The 26,575-nt window shown below is 38.6% G+C and overlaps 2 protein-coding genes across 7 annotated transcripts in view; one reads left to right on the forward strand and one right to left on the reverse strand.

The window, feature by feature from the left end:
• Window positions 1-12,030, reverse strand: part of GRXCR1 (glutaredoxin and cysteine rich domain containing 1) — a 329,808-nt gene extending 317,778 nt beyond the window's left edge. For 4 of the 5 annotated variants that reach the window (XR_003795458.1, XR_003795455.1, XR_003795457.1 and 1 more), the window contains exons 1-2: window positions 11,715-12,030; window positions 10,829-10,899 (exon numbers count right to left, since the gene is read on the reverse strand). The gene's annotated coding sequence lies outside the window, so the exon portion shown is untranslated. The remainder of the gene's footprint in view (window positions 1-10,828; window positions 10,900-11,714) is intronic. The other variant, XR_003795456.1, reaches the window with a different exon arrangement.
• A 380-nt stretch (window positions 12,031-12,410) lies between these two features.
• Window positions 12,411-26,575, forward strand: part of ATP8A1 (ATPase phospholipid transporting 8A1) — a 238,085-nt gene continuing 223,920 nt past the window's right edge. For both annotated transcript variants that reach the window (XM_029235506.1, XM_029235508.1), the window contains exon 1: window positions 12,411-12,701. In XM_029235506.1, coding sequence (XP_029091339.1) covers window positions 12,653-12,701 — 49 coding nt within the window. In that variant the 5' untranslated portion in view covers window positions 12,411-12,652. The remainder of the gene's footprint in view (window positions 12,702-26,575) is intronic.

A 26,575-nucleotide genomic window follows, 5' to 3' on the forward strand; every position in this document is an offset into this window, starting at 1 on the left:
TTCCCATAGTGGTTGTACCAATTTACATTCTCACCAACAGTGTATGAGGGTTCCTCTTTCTCCACATCCTCGCAAAACTTATTTCTTGTCTTTTTTTATAATAGCCATTCTAACAGCTGTGAGGTTGTTATCTCATTGTGGTTTTGACTTGCATTTCCCTGATGATTAATGATGTTGAGCATCTTTTCATGTACCTGTTGTATTTTTTTGGAAAAATGTCTATTCAGATCCTCTGCCTATTTTTAACTGGGTTGTTTGTTTTCTTGCTATTGAATTGTATGAATTCTTTTTATATTTTGGATATCAGCCCCTTATCAGATATATGACTTGCAATTATTTTCTCCCATTCAATAGGTTGCCTTTTCATTTTGTTGATGGTTTCCTTTGCTGTACAGAAGCTCTGTAGTTTGATATAGTCTTACTTGTTTATTTTTGCTTTTATTTCTTTTGCTTTTGGCGTCAGATTCAAAAAATCAGCGCCAAGACCTATGTCAAGGAGCTTACTGCCTATGTTTTCTTCTACGAGTTTTATGGTTTCAGGTCTTATGCTCAAATCTTTAATTCATCTTGAGTTAATTTTTGTGGATGATGTAAGATAGTAATTTGGTTTCATTCTTTCACAAGTGGCTATCCAATTTTCCCAACATCATTTATTGAAGACACTGTCCTTTCTCCATTGTATATTCTTGGCTCATTTGTCATAAATTAATTGACCATATATGTGTGGGTTTATTTCTGGATTCTCTATCTTGTTCTATTGATCTACGTGTCTGTTTTTATGCCAGTACCATACTGTTTTAATTAGTATAGTTTAGTTTGAAATCAGGGAATGTGATGCCTCCAGCTTTGCTCTTCTTTCTCAAGATTGCTTTGGCTATGTAGGCTCTTTTGTGGTCCCATACAATTGTTAGGATCATTTGTTCTATTTCTGTGAAAAATGGAACTGGAATTTTGATAGAGACTGCAGTAAAATCCATATTTTACTTTGGGTAGTATGGACAATTTAACAATATTAATTCTTCCAATCCATGAGCATGCAATGTCTTTCCATTTATTTGTGTCTTCTTTGATTTCTTTCATTAATATCCCGTAGTTTTCAATACACAGGTCATTCACCTCCTTGGTGAAATTTATTCCTAGGTATTTTATTCTCTTTGGTGCAATTGTAAATGGAATTATTTTCTTAATTTCTCTTCCTAATACATTGTTATTAGTGTAAAATGCAATCGATTTTTGTGTATTTACTTTGCATCCCACAACTATTGAATTCATTTATTAGTTCTAACACTTTTTGATGGAGTCTTCATGGTTTTCTATATATAATATCATGTCACCTGCAAATGTTGACAGTTTTACTTCTTCCTTTCCATCTGGATGCCTTTTATTTCTTTTTCTTGTCTAATTGTTCTGGCTAAGACTTCCAATACTATCTTGAATAAAAGTGGTAAGAGTGGACAGCATTGTCTTGTTCCAGATCTTAAGGGAAAAGGTTTCAGCTTTTCACTGTTGAGTATGACGTTAGCTGTGGGATTGTCATACATGGTCTTTATTATGTTGAGGTATGTTCCCTCTATACCCAGTTTGTTTAAAGTTTTTATCATAAATGGATGTTAAATTCTGTCAAATGTTTTTTCTGCACCTATGAGATGATCATATGATTTTTATCCTTCATTTTGTTAATATGGTGTATCACACTGATTGATTTGCAGACGCTGAACCATTTAAATGAATGGAATAAATCCCATTTTATCATGATGTATGATCCTTCTAATGTATTGTTGAATTCTGTGTGCTAATATTTTGTTGAGGATTTCTGCATCGATGTTCATCAAGGATATTGGCCTATTATTTTCCTTTTTGTGGTATCCTTGTCTGGTTTTGGTATCAGGGTAAATTTGGCCTCATAAAATGTGTGTGTAAGAGTTCCCCCTCTTCTATTTTTTGGAAGAGTTTGAGAAGAATTAGTAACAATTCTTCATTGAATGTTCGGTAGAACTTACCATGAAGTTGTTTGGTCCCGGACTTTTGTTGGTTGAGAGGTTTTTGATTACTGATTCAATCTCCTTGCTAGTAATCTGTCTGTTCAGATTTTCTATTTCATCATGATTCAGTAAGTTGTATGTTTCTAGGAATTTATCCATTTCTTCTAGGTTGTCCAATTTGTTGGTGTATAAATGTTTAAATTTTATTTGTCTTTAAAACAGGAAGTCACCTTAATAACTAATAACTTATCAACAATTTATCCATTTTCTACTGTACTCAATTCAATATTATATTCAATTAGCATTTAATAAATTATTTGCTAAACTCCATCAATTTAAAACCTACTTCATCAAGACTGTTTCTAAAATAAAGCAAACTCTTTTCCTTTTTTCTTATAAATATTTAAAAACACAATTTGAACAAAACATAGTTTCATTATTATGTCCATGAAGAACTCCAGGATTTTAATAACGCAACCTTGAGAATGATTTCTGAGATTTATGAGGAAGCCAGAGAATGCTAGCTGCCTACCCTCAAAGGCATCCTCTCCTTCCTCATTGGTATCAGAACCTCAAATTTTATCTAGGTACACTGCCAGCTGAATAAGAAACTAAATTTACCAGCCTCCCTTTCAGCTAGGTGTGGCCATGAGACTAAGTTCTGGCTAATAAGATTTAAGCATAATTTCTTTGGAGACTTCAGGAATGGATGCTTAAAGAGATCTATCTAAGCCTGCTGGGATCTCTTTTTATCTTTATTCCTTTTCCCATCTTCCAATGCAGATGTTATAGCTGGCATACCAGAAGACAGCTAGGACCATGAGGTGACCCTGAGGATGGAAGCCATATGTTAGCATGCAGAGCAGAAAGGGAAGACCCTGATTCTTTGATGCCAGTGTGGAGTCTATCTTCAGACTTCTTTTATATGACAAAGAAATAAACTCCCGCTTCATATAGATCACCGTTATTTTGGGTTTTCTATTATATACAGTTGAATCTTATTCTGAATGACATAAGAAGACGTATTTGTTTTAGCATTTTAATAAATATTACTAATCAGCATTCTTGCAGCAAGTCTCTTGAAACCCATAAATAGAATCCTGCATTAAAATTACATGTTCAACATTCCTGCCATCTGTCATACAAATGACAGATTAAGTAAACGTATGGTATTTGACTATACAAAGAAAGGCAATATTGAGGGAAATGCCTCTAGTACCTAAAATCATTTAATTTTACGTCACTCAGAGTATAAAAACAGTTTGGATGCACCAGATGATAATAGCTAAAATTTGTACAGTCCATTATAATAAATTATCTCATGTACTTCTCACAACATTCTGATAAAATAGGTATTATAATTAGTCCCCGTTTATGTATGAAGAAACTGAGGCACAGAGAAGTTAGGTAACTTGGCCAAAGTCATACTACTGGTAAGTGGTAGAACCTGTATATGAATCTAGCTGTTTGACTGTAAAGCCTGTATGTTAACCCACTAGCCAATCTGAGGTTCTGAAAGGTTTTTTAATGATATTCTCAAAATCCAACCACTAGAAAGAACCAGAACTGAGGTGCAAACCAGGTCTTCTGATTCCAGTTCTTTTCATTAAGCCAGGATTGATACCAATGAGGTTTTTAGATTAATCATACATTTTTTTCAGACTACTGAAAGCTATGGTAACATTAAAAGATAAACAAAACACTTCTGTTAATTAAGCATATGCTAAAATATAACATACACTTAGCACCTTTCAAAGAAAGTAATGAAGGTAATCTCCCCTCCGTGAATGCCAGAATTTCTGGTTCAATAAAAAATCGACCCAACATGTAAAAAGTTCAAACATAATCATATCTATATCTATACTTATATCTGTAACTACACAGAGAAGATTATCTTTTCTTTTCAGATAAACAGACTATTGTCCTTTACTCTCCATAGTCCCATAAGTATTATGAAAAATGCCTCATGTTACATTCAAGCTTAATTTTTTAAAAATCATCATTTCCTCTGTTAATTGAACAGATCTTTGACGTCTCCATCTTGATCTCTTTACTTCTACTGTAATTCATGCTCCTTATTGTTACCACCACAAAAATCTTTTTAAAACACAATTTTATCCTGTGCTACCTAGGGCCTACTGTAACTCCCTTACACCTTGTGCATTCATTCTAACACCTCTGTTGATTTGCATGGTCCTCCATAATTTGGTTCCCATGTACTTATTCAAATCTTCTCAGTATTTCTCAACCTACAGGTCTCCCTTTTCCTCCTTCACTGTCATTTTAGATCAAGAGCAAGTCAGGAGACTCACAGACACAGAGAACAGATTAGTGGTTGCCAAGGGGGAGGGTGTTGGGGGAGAGATGGAGTGAGAGGTCAGGGTTAGTAGATGTAAGCTATTATATATAGAATGGATAAACAACAAGGTCCTACTGTATAGCACAGAGAACTATATTCAATATCCTGTGATAAACCATAATGGAAAAGAATATTTAAAAAAACATATATATGTATGTGAATCACTTTGCTGTACAACAGAAATTAACACAGACACACACACACACACACGCACACACACACACAAAAGAGGAAGTCAGAAGAAGCCAGTGGGGGCCAACACTAGGCACAGGATCAAACCAAGGGGCACTGGAAACCTTGAGGGGCTATGCAGGCAACAGACTGCAGCCACTTCAATTAGAGGCTATATGGCTGCTGAAAGCCTGGGAGGCAACCTGGAATCAGAATAGCATGGATTCAGGAACAGGAGGAAAGAGGTTCCAATTTAACAGGCAAAGATCAGCTTTTAAGAGGTTAGACTAAATGAAAAACAGACAAGAGAACACAGGCAGGGAAGAGGAGCTGACATTTCAGGCCTAGGTCCAGAAGCAGATCTATCCAAGAGGTCCAAGCCTCTGCTCCCGTCCTTGGCACTAGCTCACTTCACTCTTGCCTCCGGAATATCCAGCTTCCACAAGCCCTGAATCTATAGCTGGTTTACCTTCTTTACGCCTTTTCTTTATAGTATTTTCCCCCTGGCTTCTTTCTTTAGAGTGAATACTAAAATGTAATTCCTGAGTTAAGTATTGATTCTCTTTCTCCATTTGGTAGATTTCCTCAGAGTTCAAAGTTGGAAAGAATCTACAGTGATAAATGATTCCTCTTTCCAGCAAATGTTGTTCCTGAGAATTTCTGGGGTCAGAGGGAAAAAAACAACAACATTGTGATTTTCCAATATATCTGCTAAACACTGCAGTGAGTTATGAACCTGAGCAGTGGATATATCATCCAAGAGGCCCAAAAGCAATCGGCAAATATTTCACATTTGATAGCTATGGCTTATTTCAATTCATCAGGAAACCATCTTAAGTCTGGCATTCTTTCCAAATTAAAAGTGATGGAACTACAAAATTGTATTTCATAATCATATTTATGTCATTTACCGCTATATTCAATTTTTAATAAACATTCCTTTCTTTCAATACTTTTACCTCATTATTATCACCTCTCCTCCTTTGAAATAACACCTAATATGACAATGGCAAGAAAAAGAAGTGAAATTTTCTTAGGAGTTTTTTCATTTCCAATATTGGCTTTCTGGTAAACATCAAAGAAATAAATTATAATAAAATTTCTTGTCTTCACTGGTTATCCTTTTCATATAAGAAACATGACACCATTTTCAAGATAAATGCCATAACATCCAGTAGAAATAAAATGTTAATGTCTATTTTCAGATATATTATAAAGGTACATATACACATTTTTAAGAGTTCCAGATATAAGTGTGAAAGCCCAGAAATACTTCGAAGTACAATCAATATATACAGGTGTAGACTATCTTTCCATTAGAATATGATATATAGTTGTGATTTTATATTTACTTATTTACATAATCATTTGATCATAATTTTTCATTGGTCCAGAACCTATTGGTTTAGCTGACCATTCAATCTTAAATACTCAGCTCAGTATCCAGAACGTGGTGGGCACTCAATAAACTGCACTGAATGCACGAAGAAAAAGCATCTCTAGTTATACATAACAACCATACCAAGGGGCAAGAGGAAATTTCTGGAAATGATGGATATGTTTATTATCTTGAATGTGGTGATGGCTTCGTAGGTGTTTATATGTATGTCCAAAGTTATTAAATTCTACACTTTAAACATATTAAGTTTATTGTGTGTCAATTATACCTCGATAAAGCTGCTTTTTAAAATATCAGAATTCATGAAAATACTACAGTAAGTGTATTATCCATGAAGTATATTTTACAATAATATTTTACAGAGACTCAGCATTACTGGAATGTTGTTTTGTTAAGTTTTGGAAAAGAAACAGCACTTCTAAATTAAGAATTAATTTTCACTTCCTGGCTCTGGTAGAATGGAAATTTTTAAAGTAAAAATCATGCCATTTAATTAGTTTCTTATCAGTTTGAAATGATAAGTCTGAATTCAAGATCTCAATACCAGGATTATTTTGCCTTGAACGTTCATTTACTTTTTGAGTAAAAAATTCAGTAAATGTTTTTTCTGAAAACTTGTGTGTGAATCAAACACTATTTTAAATGTACTGGAGTATATTTTAAAATTTTTTTCTATTGAGTCTTTTCATATAAAACAAATCAACATTTTAAATCTCATTTCATTTAAACAGGAGCAAAATATTTTCAATTATAGTGAAGAAAAAAATCATTGAACTATTTTTTGTTGGAAATTCCCACTATATGAAGAAGATAATAATGTTTAAAGACATTATAACTTTGACTTAAAACTTTGCTAACATGTTTGGAAAGAGAATGGTAAACTCATGAGAAATGAATCACAGGCATGAGATAAAAGTATTGATTTTAACATTTTGAGGAAGAATAAGTGACTGGATTATTCAGTGACAGTGGATTTAGAGCTTTTGGTTGAAATCAGTTTTTCTTTTGTTTTGTTTTTTCATCTGGCATTTCTTATTCTGATTAAATTCTCTTGAATATTCTGATGGTTTCTGAGTGCACTTTTAAAAACACGAGTGCTTTAAAGACATGACACTTATTACTACACACAAAAAAAAGCAAAATCCAAATAACCCCTATTGACACTTAAAAAAAAAATCTTATAGTTAGAAAATGCAAACAATGCAGAAAAGTATAAAATAGGAAAAATAGGAACCTCACTACCCCAGTCCTTCTACCCAAAGGTAAATTATTGTTTTATGCTTTTCTATAAAATTATATATATAATTCATTTATTTACCAAAATGAATCATATTATACACCCTGTTTTATTACAGGCATTTTTTTACTTAATATATTTTGATACTCTTTCCATATCAGCACATGGTGATGACTACATTCTTTTTGCCCCTACACAATGCTTCAGTGAATATCTTTGCACACACATCTCTGTGTTATATGGGTTTTGTTACAGTGAGTCCAGCAAGAACAAGCTACTCCAATCAGTCTATTGTTTTAAAAATTCGATCATTTGATTTTAACAAAAGCCAATATGGTATTCAGAAGCTTCTTCTGGTATCAAGTACTTCATAGCAAATATGTTCTATTATTTCATGACAAAGTAATATATTCCAGTATACATGCTTATGAAGGGTAAAACTTATTATCTATTCAAATAAAATACTATCTATTCTTTGACTTATTTCCAGTCTCCAATCTTAAGGAACCAGATCATTCACAGTACACTCATTTTTCAGTTCATTCATTCATTCAACAAATATTTATTGATCCTGTGCCATTTGACACACACTGTTCTTAACGTTAGACAAATTGTAATAAGTAAGACAACAGAGCAAGACCTATTTATCATAAACAGGTAAACCAACAAACAAGAAAACTTCAGAGATAAGTGCTATGAGAAAAACAGACTAAGGCAATGTGGTGGTGGTAGCATTGGGGAAGTGGGGCAATATCAGCTGGGGTGGGCTGGGATAATCTGAGCCCAATGACCAAATAAGGGGTAAAAGGAGATGAGCCCGAGAGGCAGGCAAGGGCAAGATCAGAAAGGGTTTGGGCTTCAATCCAGGTGCCGCCGGAAGCCACTGAAGTCCTAAGAAATGACATAAACTCATTTGTGTTTTAAAGAAATTAAAATTCATTTGTTTTTTAAAATAATAATAATGACATTGACTCATCCTAAAATAATAAACTCATTTGTGTTTTTAAATAATAATAACTATGAATGGGCGACAAAAGTAAAAGCAGGGAGATCAGTTAGGAGGCTACTGCGGGTGAACGATGATGGGGGCCTGTACAAGGTAGAGGTGGAGATGAAATGTGGATAGAAGTAAGACATATTTTTAAAACTGAGCCTAAAGAACTTGCTGGTGCACCGGAGCGGTGTGCATGTAAACGATGGTGACAGAAAAAGAGCAATCAAGATGGGAAGACTTGGGGAAAATGCCTTACAAGCCCAACAGCATAATAATATCTTAACCATACCATAATGATGTCATAATAATCTCTTAACCATAACAGTATCTTCACCATCCATTGAATCAATATACCAACCACACACCAAAGGTAATAAGCATCTTTTCTTACAATAACCAGGTAGCTTTGCGACTAGATAGAATTTATGTTATATCTTAACCTCAATTTTAAACTAAAAGATATAATTATCTAAACTTTAAGATTAATTTACCCCATTATTTTGTGCTTTTGCAAAAGAATTTAGAATGTAGTTGCCAGCATTATCCAGCATCTGTATTCTATAGTCGTATAGTATTCAACTTTGCATTCCTCCTTCTCAATCAGAAGCAGGGTTCTCAAGTACATCTCCAACTACCTTCAGGATGTAAGTTCCCAAAGCACTCCTGGGTATATCATAAATTAGTAAATTAGTGAGCATGCCTCTGTCACCTAGTTAACTATGAGTTCCTCCCAAGAAGGACCAATTCTTAATTCTCGGTGTCCCCAACAACAACAAACTCAAGGCAACATCACATAATTAGTAAGTGAAAACCCACCAAGACAGGAATATGCTCAACATCTCTTTGACTTGCTGGACTTGATAATTTTTGTGGCTCACACCTCTAGAGACAACTTTTTAAACAGCTTTATTAAGATATAATTCACATAACATACAATTCCCACATTTTAAGTGTACAGATGAACATATCTATGAAACGTACTCACAGATATAGAGAACAGACAGAGGTGTGGTTGCCAAGGGGGAGGGGGTCGGCGGGAGAGATGGATTGGGAGTTTAGGGTTAGCAGATGTAAGCTATTATATATAGAATGGATAAACAGCAAGGTCCTACTGTATAGCACAGGGAACTATATTCAATACCCTGTGATAAACCATAATGGAAAAGAATATGAAAAATATATATATATGCATAACTGAGTCACTTGTTGTACAGCAGAAATTAACACAACATTGTAAATCAAATATACTTCAATAAAATTAGAAAAAATAAAAATAAAGTGCACAGATTCTCAGTGAGATCCCTGCAGTCCAATTGGTCTCTTGGTTCTCCCCAACCATATATAGTCTTCTATCATTCCATTTCCTTAACCATTCATTAAAAAATCATAATTGAGCACTTAACTATATGCCAAGCATTCCTACCTGGAATGATGTTTCCTTTTCACTTCTACCGACCTAACCCCTACTTCAAAACCTAGCTCAAGTATGTTGATCACTCAGCTTTTGGAATCTCCCCTTCTCTCAATGCTTCTAGTGTTGCTGCTGGCCTATTTGGCATTAAGTGTCAGCCATCTTGTTACACTGCTGGTTACTTTAACAAATGCATTGTCTCTGTAACTTAGCGTTCTGGCTGGGCACTTCACACATGTTATGCATTCAGTGGGTACTTTGTGGAGGATAAAACCTGGCCCTTGGAAAAGTTATTCTTGAATAACCCGCTTCCTTCTAAGTCCATCAACAGTTCAGTCGCAGGACCTGAATGTTTTTAAACGATCTTGCTGACATCTGAGTTGTATTACAGGTTCTGTGACAAGGTCATGTGGCTGGCACCAGAGTTCCCTGCCAGGGGCTAGCACACTGTGCAATGGAAGATGAGGAGATCTGAGAGGACTTTGAAATCAAGCACATGCAGATTAGTACAACATTCAACTTCAATCAGGGTTCTGAACCAATAAAAACATGTGCGCGTTCTAACAATCAGAAATGAATGGTTTTTCAGAAATGAGTTGGCGGGGGTGAGATAGGGAGGGTGGGAGGGAGATGCAAGAGGGAGGGATTATGGGGATATATGTATACGTATAGCTGATTCACTTTGTTATACAGCAGAAACTAACACAACATTGTAAAGCAATTATACTCCAATAAAGATGTTAAAAAACAAAACTGGGGAAAACAAAACAAACAAGACAGAAATGAGTTAGGTAGGATACTCTTGCCATTATGGATAAAGTGATAGCATAACTTGGGAAAGGACATACAGTGAGCTATGGACTATATCATGAAATGTTCATCTCTGTATGAAAGACTCTTGTCATTTTCTGTATGAATGATGTATGTTGTCAACTTTGCCGATGGGTTGTTAATGGGAAACACACAGACACACAGACATATATAAAATAGATTGATCTATAGAAAACAGAGGTAATCTCTGGAACTCCAGTTAATTACTATCTGTAAATAAGCAGAATTGAACTTCATTTCAGGGTCCATAGGAATTACAAAGGTGATTGCTTATTAATCAAACACTGGTATGCTGCTGTGCACTGATTCTGAATAAAAGCTGGTTCTGGCTTTATATAAAATTCTATCTAAAACATTAATCACAAAAGCACTGCATTTTTCTCTGGTTTCTGTTCACTAACTTTTAGAGCTGATTTTTTAAAACTATTTCCTTGTTGTACTTACCCTTTTAATTTTTTTCAGATGCATGTTCATCAAGCCAGAGAGAGTCTGCTTTATACAAGGAGATCCTGGACCTGGAAAGGAATAAAAAGGGCCAGTGATGACTGTCCTGAAAAGGCTGTGTGTTCATTTCTTACTTTTAGAAGACCATACTTGTAAATCAAGACCATCACTGAAATAAACACCTTTGAGTCCTGCTCTACCCTGCAATGTTTCATGAATGCTGGAAGTACATTTTCTTTGTTCTAATCCCAGCCTCCGAATCAGAGCCAAGTAGAGTGGGTTCTTCATAAATATGTACTGAGCACCAGACTCAGAATTAATGTAGGGCAGGGCTCTGATTAGCAAACGCTACCTGCAGGAGACAGAGGAAACACCACAAATGGAGATAAGATGCTATCAGCAGGTTTTATTTTTTCATGAGGCTTGGGAATAATCACTTATCTCTCTGTTCAAACCTTTCCAGATCTCTCCCTTCAGGACCTGAAAGAAGTTCACAATAAACGCCTCCACGTAAAGCCCTCTTCCACCGAGTGCTGGAGGAAGAGCACAAGATGAGAGAAGCAGCAAATTGTTTCCAACTCAATTTATTCCTTTCTCGCCATTTCAGCGGCTCGCCACGATCTATTCAATATATAAAACCTTACAGCCTAACTTAAAGATGAAATCAACGATAAATAAAAACTACCGTACTTGTTCTGATAACTTGTTAGCATAGATTTCCTTACACAAAATAAAAGGTAACGAAGTTACCCTTATTTGTAGGATATGGGGCAAACTAAAATTTAATGTATTTACGGACTTTATACTAGGCTCCCTCTCCCCTTTTCAGGTAAAACTACTGCTCCCAACTTCCTGCATGTTTGACTAAAAGCAAAATTTGAAGCACCTGGCCCAATAGTTGACTTTACTGCAAGTCCAGAGCTTTGTCAGTCTGCAGAACACGCACTAGCTGAATGCACCCGGCCACTCGCAGGCCGGCCCCAGACGCACATGAGCACCAAGGGCAGGAGGAGCCACCAGCGCCCGAGGACCCCGGCCTCAGAACCTGTTGCTCGTGGACCAGGCGCGACTCAGGTCGCGAGGGCTGTTGGCGGTGCATGGAGGCTAGAATTGCATCTGGAGGTGGCCAACACGCAGTGCCTTTCCGCAGCTCCAAGCCCTTGACGCCCCAGGCCCTTTCGCCGCTCTCCAGCCCACTTAGACCCAACCCCACTTCCGCACCACGGGCGACTCCATTGTTATTAAAACTAGAGGGTGGCGGGAGAGGATTTGCAAGGATGCAGGAGCCACAGTACCCCTTCCTCTCTGGCCAAGCCTTGGAAGAAGCAGAAAAGCATTGAGAAAAGACAGGAAGAGCCGAAGCCACGATGAGGGACGAGGGCGCCTGTGGTGGAAGAGGCCGGCATCTGCCTCTCCCCACTCAGGGATGGTACGGTCCAAAGCAGGGCGGGGCGCAGGAGGCTCTCCGGAGTCTCTCCCCGCCCCTCTCCCGCCTTCCCCGCAGCGCTGCAGTTGTGCGAGTGAGTGGGCGTTCTGAGGATCCCTGCCCGGACGCAGACGCCGAAGCTCCGCCCCTTGCCTCGCCGCTCCCTCCGTGGCTGCAGGCAGAGCTCGCTCAGCTCTGCGGACGCCGCCGCCTTCATTACCTCCTCCTTCTCTCGCCGGTGTGCGAGGGCCTCGCCCGGCAGCGGCACTGCCCTGGGTGGGCGGCTGGGCCCGCGCGGCTGCTGAGCGCTCGGCGCGGGGAAGCCAGATCCTCCGCCCGCGCGGCGCCGTGACAGGTGCAGAGTCTGGTCTGAAGAGCCACCTGCGGCGGCCGCCGCGATGTCCACCATGCGGAGGACCGTGTCGGAGATCCGCTCCCGCGCGGAGGGTGAGTAGCTGCCGCAGCACGAAGCTGGGTGCGGAGCGCGCGCGGGGGCGGCTCGGGGCCAGCCGAGGGTCAGGCGGTGTGAGAGAGAGAGAGAGAGAGGGAGAGAGAGACAATGTGAGTGTGTGTGTATTTGCGAACCCTTCTCCCTGCGCCGCCATCAGTGCAGACCCCTTTCCAGCTGCAGAGCCCCGAAATTGGTGTCCTCGGAGGGATCCCCAAGGCTCGCTTTACACGGCAGCGTGACTGTTGGGTCTCTGCGCTCACGCCCTGCCCACCTCCCTCCCCACTAGTGCACAAACCACTGTCTCCAGTCTGCTTCTCCATTCTAGGGAGCACAGCTCCAGCCAGCCGCCCACCTTTTTGCAGCACCCATATCACGGCTCCCCGGGAACTGAATCTGCCTTTCCCAGGTTGCAGGATCCTTTGATCCACAGCCCCTCGCCTCTCTGAGCGGGAGGAGCCTTAATTGGGCTTGGGCGCTCAGCCGGTGCTGTGCATTACAGTCTCTGCAGTTCCGCCTCCTGCAGCGGAGTCTCACCCAGCTCCCGTCTGAGGTTTTGTTTTTCCCTTTACCTGATACCTGCCTTTTGGCCAGCTGAGCGGACTTTTTAGCAAGGTGGAAGCTGTTTTCTTTGCTCCACCCAGGGCCAGATGTTGAATGGCTACACTTGTGAGCAATGAGCAACAGATGCCCGAGGGTAAAGGCCAGTAAGCTTTTGGACGGCCTAGGCTGTCTTCATCCTCTGATGAGCCCTCAGCATCCGGCCTAGCATGTGGCAGTCAGTTGGTAAATATGTTTTCATTTTGTTCATAGCGAAGCCAAAACAGTGCATATCTGGAGCTTTATTTTTCTGCCACATAAACCCATACTTGAATCCTATAAAGGGTGGCTCATGTTCTCACAACATCACTGATGTCCATCCTTCACCCCCGCCCCCTCCCCCCTTTAATGTTTGGCAAGTGGTAAAGTGATTTTAGGAAAAAAGATACAGATTTTAGGAGAATTGGATTATAGGGGTTTGAGACAGGCCATTTTATTATTTTTCCTCTTAAGAGCCCCCATGTTAAAAAATGGGGGCTCTGAGCTCTAGTAGCTATGATTTTCGGATTACAGCACTTAGGAAGTACTCAGTGAAACTGCTCTGGGGAGAAGGCCACACAAGAGTCAAAACTAACCTGTGTCCTACTTAGGGATTTAGTACATTCTTATTGTCATTTGTAATATAATGAAAAAATATACAGGGCACCTTATAGATGCACATTGAATAAATGATAGTGCTGTCTTTAAATGTACACAGTAAAAATGTGTACATTCGTTTTTTACACTTCTGAGTGAAGTGCATTTTCTTTTTTTTCTTATTTATTTCTTCCAGTTTTATGGAGCTATATTTGACATATGGCACTGTATAATTTTAAGGTGTACAGCATAATGATTTGACTTACATACATCATGAAATGATTACCACAATGAATTTAGTGAACATTCATCAACTCATAAAGATACAAAACTAAAGAAACAGAAAAAAATTTCCTTGTGATGAGAACTCTTGGGATTTACTTTCTTAACAAATTTTATATATAACATACAACTTTCATATATAAACAATTATATTTGTCACGTTGTACATTACATCCCTAGTACTTATTTATCTTATAACTGGAAGTTTGTACCTTTTGACTGCCTTCATCTGATTTCCCCTCCCCCCATACCCCACCTCTGATAACCCCCAATCTGATCTCTTTTTCTATGAGTTGGTTGGTTTGTTTGTTTTTGAAGTATAATTGACCTACAATAGTATGTTAATTTCTGTTACACAACATAGTGATTCGATATTTCTATGCATTTCAAAATGATCACCACAATGTCTGGTTACCATCTGTCACCATGCAAAGATATTGCATAATTATTGACTATATTCCCCACACTGTACATTTCATACGCATGACTCATATTTTGCACCTGAAAGTTTGTACCTTTTAATCTTCCTCACCTGTGTCTCTACCCCCCACTCCAATTCCCACTGGCAACCACCTGTTTGTTCTGTGTATTTATGATGCTGTTTCTGTTATGTTTGTTCGCTTGTTTTATAGATTCCACATAGAAATGAAATCATTCAGCATTTGTCTTTTTCTGACTTATTTCACTTGGCATAATACCGTCTAGGTCCATCCATGTTGTCGCAAATGGCAAGATTTCATTCTCTTTTATGGCTGAGTAATATTCCATTATATGTATACATACACACACACACTGCATCTTCTTTATTCATTCATCTACTGATGGCACTTAGGTTGCTTCCTAATCTTGGCTATTATAAATAATGCTGCAATGAACATAGTGATACATATATTTTTCTAATTAGTGTTTCTTTTTTCTTTGGATAAATACCCAGGAGTGAAATTGCTGGATCATATGATAGCTCTATATTTAATTTTTTGAGGAACCTCCACACTGTTTACCATAGTGGCTGCACCAGTTTACATTTCCACCAACAATTCATGAGGGTTCCCTTTTCTCTGCATCCTCACTAGCACTTCTTGTTTGTTGTCTTTTTGACAGTAGTGAATGAATTTTCTTAATCATCATTTGAGTGAGCCATTCAGGTAATGAAAATATAGTGGTAATACCGGGATTGTTCTTTCAAATAGTAGCAGTTGATGGATTCTATATCATGGGAGATGGGAAAAGAGAAAGGACCAGAAAATAATGTAAAACCTATGCCATATGAGAGGATTTCATTAAGTACTGAGAGGCTACAGTATTGTTTTTGATTGGCATGTATATTTTTCAAAGCATTTTTACAAAGATTACCTTATAGGACGTTACAGTGCTCCTGGAGATTGGTGAAGATGGTCCCATCTGATAGTTGAGGAAACTGTGGCCCAAGTGGTTGAGGTGCGTGTCAAAGGTCAAGTAGCTAGTTCAGTGACACGTTTGAATTAACAGCTTTGGAAAACAGTGACTGGTTCTTATTTAATCTTTGTATTCCCTGTGCATCCAGGACAGTGTCAGGGGCATAGTGGCACTTAGTGAATGACCCTTACCCCCCGTGTTGGTTGGTTCAGTTTATTATGTGCTCAGCATTTTGCTCTGGACTGTGGTGAGGACAGAATCAATAATGACCCTGTGGGCTGGCGATGTGGCTCATTGCCTGCCCTGCCCACACTTTTCTTTCCTAAGGAATAGTCTCTTTTGACAGCTCCTGCTGCCTAAAGGCCTTGTTCTGAACAGCAGCGTCCTTGGCTTCAGTTGGTTGGACCACGGCAGGCTCCTGACCCAAGAGCAGAGAATCCATAGGTGGCTCAAACACTTGTAAGCTTGTGTTTTGGCTCAGAAAGATGCTTTGTGGTGATCACCTCTCCCATGGGAAGAGTTAAGCTTAGAGGCTTAGAGTGAAGGTTGAAGCAGAAAGGGGCAGAGGAGAATAGGCTGGTAGAGGAGAGAATGGCTGGCTGTAATAGGTTGTGCGAATGCTGCTAGTATGAGGAAACAAACTGCGTGAAGAGAGGAAGATAGGAGAGAAAATGAACTGGATGGAGAGAATGAGGCAGAGAGACACATGCTGAGAGAGGGTGTCCAGTCCCTGGAGCACCTCCCTCCTGACTCTTTTAGTCCCAGTTCCCAAGTAGCCTTAGAACAGGCTCTTTTTTTCCTTGAAGTGACTTGAATGGGCTTCTGTTCCCTGCATTCAGATTGGCCAGATGCATGGCTGTTCTGTGTGCAAGCTATTTATAACCAAATTGAGGGGAAAGAACTTCCATGAAATAAGAAATAAACAGTCTGGGACTTCCCTGGTGGCGCAGTGATTAAGAATCCGCCTGCCAATGCAGGGGACATGGGTTTGAGCCCTGGTCCAGGAAGATCCCACATGCTGTGGAGCAACTAAGCCCGTGCACTACAACTACTGAGCCTGTGCGCCACAACTACTGAGCCTGCACTGTAGAGCCCGTGCTCCGCAATGAGAGAAGCCACTGCAATAAGAAGCCCGCGCACCACAATGAAGAGTAGCCCCCACTCACCACAACTAGAGAAAGCCCGTGCACAGCAGCGAAGACCCAATGCAGCCAAAAATAAATAAATAAATACATTTTTTTTTTTTTAAAGAAATAAATAGTCTAACAGGGGATGTTATTAATTAAACAGCGTGCCTGCTGTGGGTACAAAGAGCTGTGGCAGATCAGACATAAGAACACGAGGTCTGCCAAGCAAACATTCCATTGAGAAATGATTTGAAATGAGTGCTCACGCAGTGCTTTTCAAACTTTAAGATGCCCACAAATCACCTGGGGATCTTGTTAGATGCAGCTTCTAAATGGGTAGGGCTGGAGTTGCATTTCTGACAAGCTCACGGGTAACGCTGGGTGATGCTGGCCTGCAGGTCACAGTCTGAGTACCAAGCTTCCAAGATAATGCCATCTATTTCAGTAGTCAGGAGGGCATTGAGGGTAGAGAGTAACCAATTGAAAAAGCAGTGAACATGACCGTGGCTTATTTGAGAGTTCTTAAAGAAACTGGCCAGGAACAAAGGGAAACTTGGAAGGAATAAGTTGTAAATTTGGATAAGTAAATACTTCTAGATTACAGAGCATTTTAAATGCCAAGATGAGGCATTCAGATTTTGAATCAAATATCTGAAAAGGATCTTAGAGTTCATCTAATTCAATTCTCATGCAAGCATGAAGCCAATGTATAATACTTCTAACAGGGCCAGTTAGGAGCCAAATCATTATAGGGGAGTGACATCCCCAAACAGTGTCTTAGAGAGATAAGCCTGGAAGTATGTTGGATGGTTTGGAGGAAATGACACTGTAAATACACTCTGTTGTTTTTTTAAAAAAGTCTAAAAATGACAAAGGCCAGGATTAGTATTGGAGTGGAGCAGTGACACTGGGAAGGGAGGAATTAGAGATATTTCTCAGTAGATCATTAACATGTTCAACAGATATCTGTTGAACTCCTGCAAGTACCGTTCCAGGTACTTGAGATACATCAGTGAACAAACAATAGAAAAAGCCCTGCCCTGGAAGTGCTATCATTCTAGTGAGGCAAGAGACAAAGCAAACACAAAAAATTAGCAAATTGTAGACTTTGTTATGTGGTAAGTGCTGTGGGAAAAATAAAGAAAAGGTAAGATACGTAAGGTTGGTGGATGAATTGCAAGTTTAAATAGGTTGGTTAAGCTAGGCTTCATTGAAAAGTTGAGGTGGAGGAGGTGAAAGAAGCCTGGTGGGAATCTGGGGAAAGAATGTTCCAGACAGGCCCCAAGGCAGGAGAGAGGAGTGTTAAAGGAACAGGGAGGGGGAGAAGAGTAGGAAATGAGGTGACAAAGGTCACATCATAGGACATAGTGATATAGTGAATATACCGCAGGAGATTCTGAAGCAGTAATTTCAAATTTTAATGTTTACAAGATCCCAGGTATCCCATTAAAACTGCGGTTTCTTGGGCTGCCTTATGACGATTCTGTTGAGTAGATCTGCCATGGGACTGCATTCTTAATGAGCTGCCCAGAATATTCTGATGCAGGTGAAACATTTTCAGGAACTCTGCTTTATCGTCTTGAACCTGATTGATTGGGAAGATCTATTAAAAGATAAGGAAATTGAGAAAGAGGGTCAGTACAGTACGAGAAGATATACATTCAAATTTTGAAGTGATCGGGGGACATCCAAATGGACATGTTTTGAGGATACTTTGAAATTCGGAGGTTAGATATGGGTAAAATCAAATGGGAATCTCAAGTTCAGAGATAATAGTTGAAACCCTGATAGTAGATAAATTTGCCAGAACGCAAGACTAGATAAAGCAGAAGGCTAAGAATTAAGAATAAGGTCTCTTCACTTTCTACTCCAGCTAAAAATAAGTCTCTGAATTCAGCATTAGGAATCCTAGAAACAGGGACTGAAATAACAGTTTACACAAAATAGAATTTTTCTCAGTCTTGTAAAACTAACATGAAGGCAGCCCAGGTGAGCTATGTCTACTACATAAAGTCATAAGGGACATGGGCTCCTTACGTCTTTCTGCCTCATCATCCTGAGTATATAACTTCCATAAAGTCATAACCTGGTTACTGGGTTCCAGCCATTGTGTAGGAGTCCCAGGTAGGAAGAAAAAGGAAGGGTGTGAGACCAAAGGGTTTTCTTCAAAGTACCGCACAAAGGCTAATGCTTATTTTGCATTGGCTCCCTTCTGCAAGGGAAGCTGGGAAATGGAGTTTTCTATCTGGCACGTTACTCAGTGTTTTATTCCTAGAAGAAAAAGGGAAAATGGTTATTGAGTTGGCAACTGACAGGTACCGTCACCATCAGATTGTCAAAGGCTCTTGCTTGAATAAAAGAAGTGTTCTAGAGCTCATAATTTACAAAATAAGGACCATTATTTGAAACTAAGGAAATGCACACAAAAAAACCACATACCTATCCAATGGTTTGCATTTTCTTCTGTTGAATATTATGCTAAAATGTAAGACATTCATTTGATTATGTAAAACATGTGCTAAGTGATAAATCTAGGAATCGTCCTACGGACTGTTTTCCTAGCCTGGTCTGTGTAAATGGCACCTTTAAAATGTTTGTAATTATAAAGAATACTACATTTCCTTTACTTAAAAGATAACAAAAGGAGCATGGAGATGATTTCTGCAAGAATTGTTAAAAGGAAACCTTTAGAAGGCTGTTTCATTTGTCCAAGTAAAAGATGACTAAGATCCTTTGTTCCTTTAGCAAGCATGTATTATGCATCTGCTGTGTGCCAGCTAATTGAATGGTGGGACAGAAAGATGTGGTGATTGAAGGTTGCCCCAAAGTAACCATGGAAATGAGTTAAAAGATTTACAACTGACATGACACTCTTTCACAGAGATGCTTCATGTGATCAATATTTGAGAATTCCCAATACATGTAATTTTGCTTAGTGTAATCCTGGAGATAATAAGTGTGGCAGAACTAAATTATTTTAGGTTTTCTAGTCTATAGTGCATCATTCTTTTTTTTTTTCATTATATCATTTCAAAGACAATGAGAACTGAATCATTTGCGTACCTTACAGCCATAGGAAAGTTTGCAGAGATCAGAGTGTACTTTTGAAGTTCATGAAATATTTGCCACCTGGGTCTCTATTCCACATAGTTTCACTAGAATGTGAGTAAAGGCAACAGTTTCATTCTTTTTTTGTGTGTGTGTGGTACGCGGGCCTCTCACTGTTGTGGCCTCTCCCTTTGCGGAGCACAGGCTCCAGGCGTGCAGGCTCAGCGGCCATGGCTCACGAGCCCAGCCGCTCTGCGGCATGTGGGATCTTCCCGGACCGGGGCACGAACCAGCATCCCCTGCATCGCCAGGCGGACTCTCAACCACTGCGCCACCAGGGAAGCCCAACAGTTTCATTCTTTACTCCTCACTGGAACCCACATCTTTCAGTTCTCTTATCCTCTGGGTAGTAAGCTCCCTAAAGGCAGAGATTTTTGTCTGTTTTGTTTACACTGAGGACATTGCCTGGGGCATAGTAGGAGCTCAGATATTGGTTGACTTAAATGAATTTTATGACCTAGAGATGAGATGTCCTACAGATGTGTTATAATCAGACCTACTTGTTATCTTCCTACCGGAACCTGAGTACCACAAAGGGAGCGATTTTTTTGTGATCTGTTCACTGCTGTATTCTCTGCACTTAAAGCTTTGCCTGCCATATAGTCGCCCTCCATGTTTGTCAGATGAACAGGTAACTGTTTGTTTTTAATAGAAGAGCTTAAATTTGTTCTCTTGATTGTAGAAGTAACACCTGATCATTGAAGAAAACTCACGTGGCAAAAAGGTGTCAAGAGGACAGTAAAAATCACCCCAAACTATGCCATCCAAAATACAATCATTTAATATATATGTTAACATTTAATCCATTCCAACTATTTTCCAGGAGAGGAGAAATATATTTATTTGTTAAGAAAAATCAGATCAAACTCCACATTACTTTTAAACTTTTTTTCCCACTTAGTATTTCATGGACATCCTTGCCTGTCAAATATAGTTTATGTAAACTCCACAAAGGATGGGATTCTTAATTTTATTTTTTCTAATTTTATTGAGATATAATTGATACATAATCATATTAGTTTAAGGTGTACAACATGATTTGATATTTGTATATACAGTATTTCAAAATGATTACCACAATAAGATTAGTTAATATTCATCACCTCACATAGTTACAGCTGTCTTTCCTAGTGATAAGAACTTTTAAAATCTACTCTCTTAGCAACTTCAAATATACAATACAGTCTTATTAACCGTAGTCACCATGCTGTGCATTACATCTTCAGAACTTATTTATCTTATAACTGGAAGTTTGTATTGTACTTTTGACCACCTTCTCCCATGGGAAGGAATTTTTTTGTCTACCGTCACTACTCATATCCTCAGTGCCTAGAGCACTGCCTGGCACTTAGTAGGGCCTCAGTAGTTATTTGTTGAATGCATGGATCATGAATTTTATGGCAGATTAGCATTATACATGTTATTGTATAATTTACTAAGGAATCCTCTGTGGGTGGGTATTTAGGTCCTTTAAAGTTGTTTAAAAAAAAAACCACTCTTGAATAAGCACCTTTATACATTGTTGTACACTTTTCTGATTATTTCTTTGTGAAAATCTTTGAGAAAAGGGATTTCTGAGACAAAAGTATGTACCTTATTTTTTATAATGAGGGCAAAAAAAATGCAAGAAAGATTATTCAAGTTTACAGCCTCACTGAAAATGAACAAGAGTGCCTATTCCTTTACCCCTTCACCACCGGATAGTCTTCTTTATCCTTATGAATATGCGATGCAAAAAAAAAGAAAAAAAAAAAACTCTTTAAGTTTACATTGCTGTACTTATAAGGTTGAATGCATTTTGATTAGTTTAATAATTATTTCTATTTTCTGAATTGTTTATTCATTGTACATTCCTTTATGAAGATTATCTTGTATTGAATTTTAAGAGCTTATATGTTAAAGACATTAACTCTTTTCTCTGTTCATAGTTTATCTTTTAACTTTTTTTGGTATTTTCTCATGTATATAGTTACTTTTTTTTTTTTTTTTTTTTTGTGGTACGCGGACCTCTCACTGTTGTGGCCTCTCCCGTTGCGGAGCACAGGCTCCGGACGCGCAGGCTCAGCGGCCATGGCTCATGGGCCCAGCCGCTCCGAGGCATATGGGATCTTCCCAGACAGGGGCACGAACCCATGTCCCCTGCATCGGCAGGCGGACTCTCAACCACTGCGCCACCAGGGAAGCCCCATAGTTACTTTTCATAAAGTATAGTCTTTCAGTTTCTTTCTTAAAATTTCTGGTTTAGTGTCATATTTCTCGTGTCAAGATAATGATAATTTTTCACTTATATTTTCTTCTTCTAGTACTTTTAGGTTTCACTTTAAACAGTTACATATGTAATTCCTGTGGGATTTATCTTGTTATGGATGTGAGGTAGGGGTCTAATTTTATTTTTTCTCAATTATCTGACATGATAATCATATATTTTATAATCTATTTGCCCCTCACTGGTTTGAGGTGTTTCTTTTATGTGCTAAATTTACATATATAGTTGAGTCAGTCTCTGGACTGGAGTCAGTATCTCCCTCCCCTTTTCTCTACCTTTCCTCTCTATTTTGGTCTGCTTTGGCCCCTAGTATCAAATTCCTTTATTGCAATTAATAAAAATTGTCCTCATAACTGTCCTATCACTGCTCTTTCCTCTAATTTTGGGGGGCTATTTTCATGCTTATTTTTCCATTTAAACCAATGAGTGCATCATTGAATAAAGTAAATGTGTTGGGATATTTATTGGTATCACATTAATTTCATAAATTTATATTGAGAGAATTGACATCTTTCGTATACTAACTTGTTTAAGCTTAGTTTTTTTTCTCCATTTATTGGTTTTTCTTTTACGTGCTGGGGAGAGTTTTTTTAAATAAATCCTGTGGATTTTAATGATTTATTCCTAGATGATTTATATTTTATGAATATATTGTGAATGGCGTCCTTTCTAAAATTATATGTTCTTGCGACTGTTAGCACATGTAAGGTGGAAGCTGTTGATTTTGAAACTGACCATCAGCCTGAATTCTTTTATTTTAAATAGTTTTTCAGTTAATTTTCATCTCTGTAGGTTTTAAAATTATATATCATAAAGCAAAGTATTTTTAAACAAGGTTTTCAATTAATTAGACTTACCAGGTATATTTTGGTTACACTACTTTTTTCAGTGAGGTTTGTTTATTTTTATGTGCTGAAGTTTTGTGGACTCGGGTTCCAACTTACTACCTCTAAGGTTTCACGTAGCCCTTACATAATAGCCAAGATATTGCTCTTTTTTATCCTTTTTGCTAGGGCTAGGGGTCAGAATTTAGACCAGCTGGGATTTAATGAATTGTTCTGTAAAATCTACTTATTATCAAATTGGCATTCATGCCTTAGATCAGCACTGAGAGAAATAAAATGTGAGCCATAAGCACTAGACACATATAAATATTCTCTAGCTACATTGTAAAAATAGGTGAAATTAATTTTAATAACATATTTTCTTTAACTTAATATATCCAGAATACAATTTCATCATGTTACTGATACAAAAATTAATAATGCAGTAGTTTGCATTCTTCTCTTTTTGTACTGTTTTCTAAATCTGCTGTATATTTTATATTTACAATACATCTCACTTTACACTAGTCCCATTTCACATGCTCACTTGACACATGTGGCTAGCGGCTGCTTACTGGACAGCACAGCTGTAGATTATACCTCTAGCTTGGGCTTACATGTAAGGATTTACTAGAGTTTTTTAGAATATAACATTTTATAATGGAAATGAGGCTCAAAGTAAGCTTATTAAAAGTACATGTGTAGATATACTTCTCTCTTAAGTAGAGATTTAAGCCTTTAACTTACTTCTTTCCAACAGAAGACCTTCTCCAGTGTCCTCATAATACCTCACAAAATGTGTTAGTGCTTAGATAATACTGCTTTTGACCCAGCCCTCATGGCAATTTAGAGGTTTTATGTAAGTTCATTGTGGCATCTTTTGAAGCCTGTTGTTTTGGTCCAATTCGTTTTAAATAGATTTGATAAAACCATTCTGCCCTACCTTCCTATTAGTTTTCATTTAAATGTTAACATAAAATGTGTGTACATAGGATAGTAACCGGGTACTATGCTTTTATATACATCATTGCCATCAATTTTGTTAATCTAAGAGGACTGAAGAACTTGGCTTCATGGGTCATTGACACATTCAATGGGCAAAGGGAAGTAGTTGTTTTGAATTGAGCCTCTGTTGTTTTGCTTAAGCCATCTTTGAAGGTGACTTATCTTGATCCATTTGGGGTTGTACTTCATGGGACTGGGTTAGTCAGGTGACAATTTAGGCAGAGACTGTTGCTAAGAAAGCCAAAGGCAATCTAGGCTCTGGACCAGGAAACCAGTTCAGTGGGCCAGACCTAATTATAATACAAGATTGGCCTTCATGAGTAAAGCAAGCAAACTGGTTTGCAGGGGTGAATCAGAAAGATCGTTTGTTCTGACACCAGTTTAGAATAGTTGAGCTTCTGTAATTGGTTTAGGTCACTGTGGCTAACTCTGGTCTTAAAGTAGAGCCAACTTGGTTTAGAAGAAATCTCCCTCTAGCATCTGCAGCCCATCTTTTCCCCTTTTCCCTCCCTCATCCCCATGTAGAGTTAGCCCTGCCCCAGCCCTGAAAACCTTAGCAGTAGGAGACTCTTAAGGAGCTATGACTTAGCAGTTTAAGGATTGTGACTTGAACCACGCTGTCACCGTTTCCGTGACTCTGAGTGCTTGTTACAGCAACTTAGAGCTCCGGAACTGGGGGCCCTGCCTTGCTCTGAGAGAAGAGACCCTGGTCCCTGATGCTAGCTTGGACTCCAGGGCTCTGCACTTGTGAGGAGTTTCAGTGCCAAACCAGGCTGCCAAGGGCTCTGAGTATCATTTGCTTTCACTTTCCCCGTTGTTGCCCTTGGCCAGCTCCTCTGGACATGCTCGTTGCCCCATGTTGGAGTTCTTTGGTTCTGAGTGCACCATTTTGGTTCTGAGTCCATGACCATTTTTCCTGGATCCCTTGCTCTGCTGCCGTATTGTCATCCTGATGGCTGTGACTCGTTGACCCTTTCAAGCCCCTTCTCGTCTGTCTCACTCTACTTTTAAAATCAGACCATGTCCTATCCCTGACCAAAGAAATGAAACAGATCTCTCTCTATAGATTTTACCCAAATTTGATGTGCCGTTTTATACCTTAAGCTTAAGTTGGATTCAGTCCACCATTAATGCCAGAATGGTGTGATGAATGTTCTCACGTGGACTCACTCGACTTTCATAACTTTTTTTTCCCCCACATTTGTGAGTCAGGGTTAGAGAAATGACGTGAGGAAGAATGACTCTGCCATCTTTAATGCAGAGTGTGTCCACTGTGGTCAGGGCAGTGGAAGGCTTGTGTGATGTGGATAGTTTTATAGTCATGTGTACATCAGTGGTGTTCAACCCTGGCTACACAGTGAATCAAATGAGAATTGTCTAAACAGTACTGATGCCTGGACCCATCCCAGACCAATGGAATCAGTCAGTCTGGTCCATTGGGCATATGGACCAAGCATTGATATTGTATCTTCCAGGTAATTCTGATGTGCAGTAGTGTGGAAAAACACTGGTGTAGATCCTTGAATTTCCTTGTTTGCAGAGAGGAGAAGGAATAGATTGTATAAAGTCATGTGGATTGCCAGCCAAGAAACCAAGAGCGTATGGATATTTTTTTGGTAGATTTTTTGTCTATTGCCCAGTTACTTAATGGGTCTAATTACACTTCTCTAAATTTCCCCTCAGAAATGATAAAGTTCATACGTTGATACTCAGTTATTCAGTTTTGAAGACTTTAAAATTCTGAATTAAACATTCAGTTCAGTACAACCAAATGAAGAGTAAACACATTCAGTTTGTTTTTAGCTGGTGCTATATCTACTCTGGGAGTTTGATGAATATGAGCCTCTCTGCAGCGTCTTTTCTAGTTTTTGCTAACCTACCTACTTTTGTAATCTCTTTACACATCCTATATTTGTAGCCTACGTATGTATAGTTATTTGCACCTGGAAGAAATACCTTAACAACTTGGTAAAAGTCTCTGAAACTTCTGTGGCTACGTTATTTTCAAGGGGTTTATTTTCTTTAGTTTACAATTATTAATTTATCTCATCATGATGTTGATAGGTCTTTTACAGGTTAATGTACAGAAAACAAAAACTTACCACGAGCCCCAAATTAGCCAGTGTGATTTCTCTGTGTCCTCATGGATAGGTGCTGGGTCTGCCTTAGGTTGTGATGACTATTTCAAACTTTGAGGAGTAGAAAACAAGCTCCACGGTCCTTTAGATCAAGTGTGTTGTGTCCAAACTTCGTGGGATTGTTTCTTTATTTTATATTCTTTTCTATCTTTATCATTTCTGCATTTAGACTTTACTTTTTTAGGTGATAATGTTACTTGTACTCTACAGATGGACATCTTTTTTAGAAAGCCAGGATTTGATTGGGGGAGGGCGTTGGAGTTCTGAATCACTGGCTTAGTTTAGCCCCAGATGGCGGCTTATTCGTGTTTTTGTTAAAAGTTCAGTGAAACAATCATTACATGAGTTGGCCTTTTGTTGACTTCCAAGTGAATATAATTAGCAAAGAAGGAAGAAGGCCCTCTTAATTTCCCCAGGTACCCAGCTGAATCCCCCTTGATCTTATTAAGTGACTTTCTCTGTGGAATTTATCCTTATGGTTGGTGAGTGAACTATTTTTCTATGGTTTAATTTTAACTAAGTCTGAATATGTATCAAGGTCTTCAGTCTGAA

The sequence above is a fragment of the Monodon monoceros genome, unplaced genomic scaffold, assembly GCF_005190385.1.
Source record: "Monodon monoceros isolate NGI ecotype Baffin Bay Population unplaced genomic scaffold, NGI_Narwhal_1 Super_Scaffold_20, whole genome shotgun sequence".
NCBI lineage: Eukaryota > Metazoa > Chordata > Mammalia > Artiodactyla > Monodontidae > Monodon > Monodon monoceros.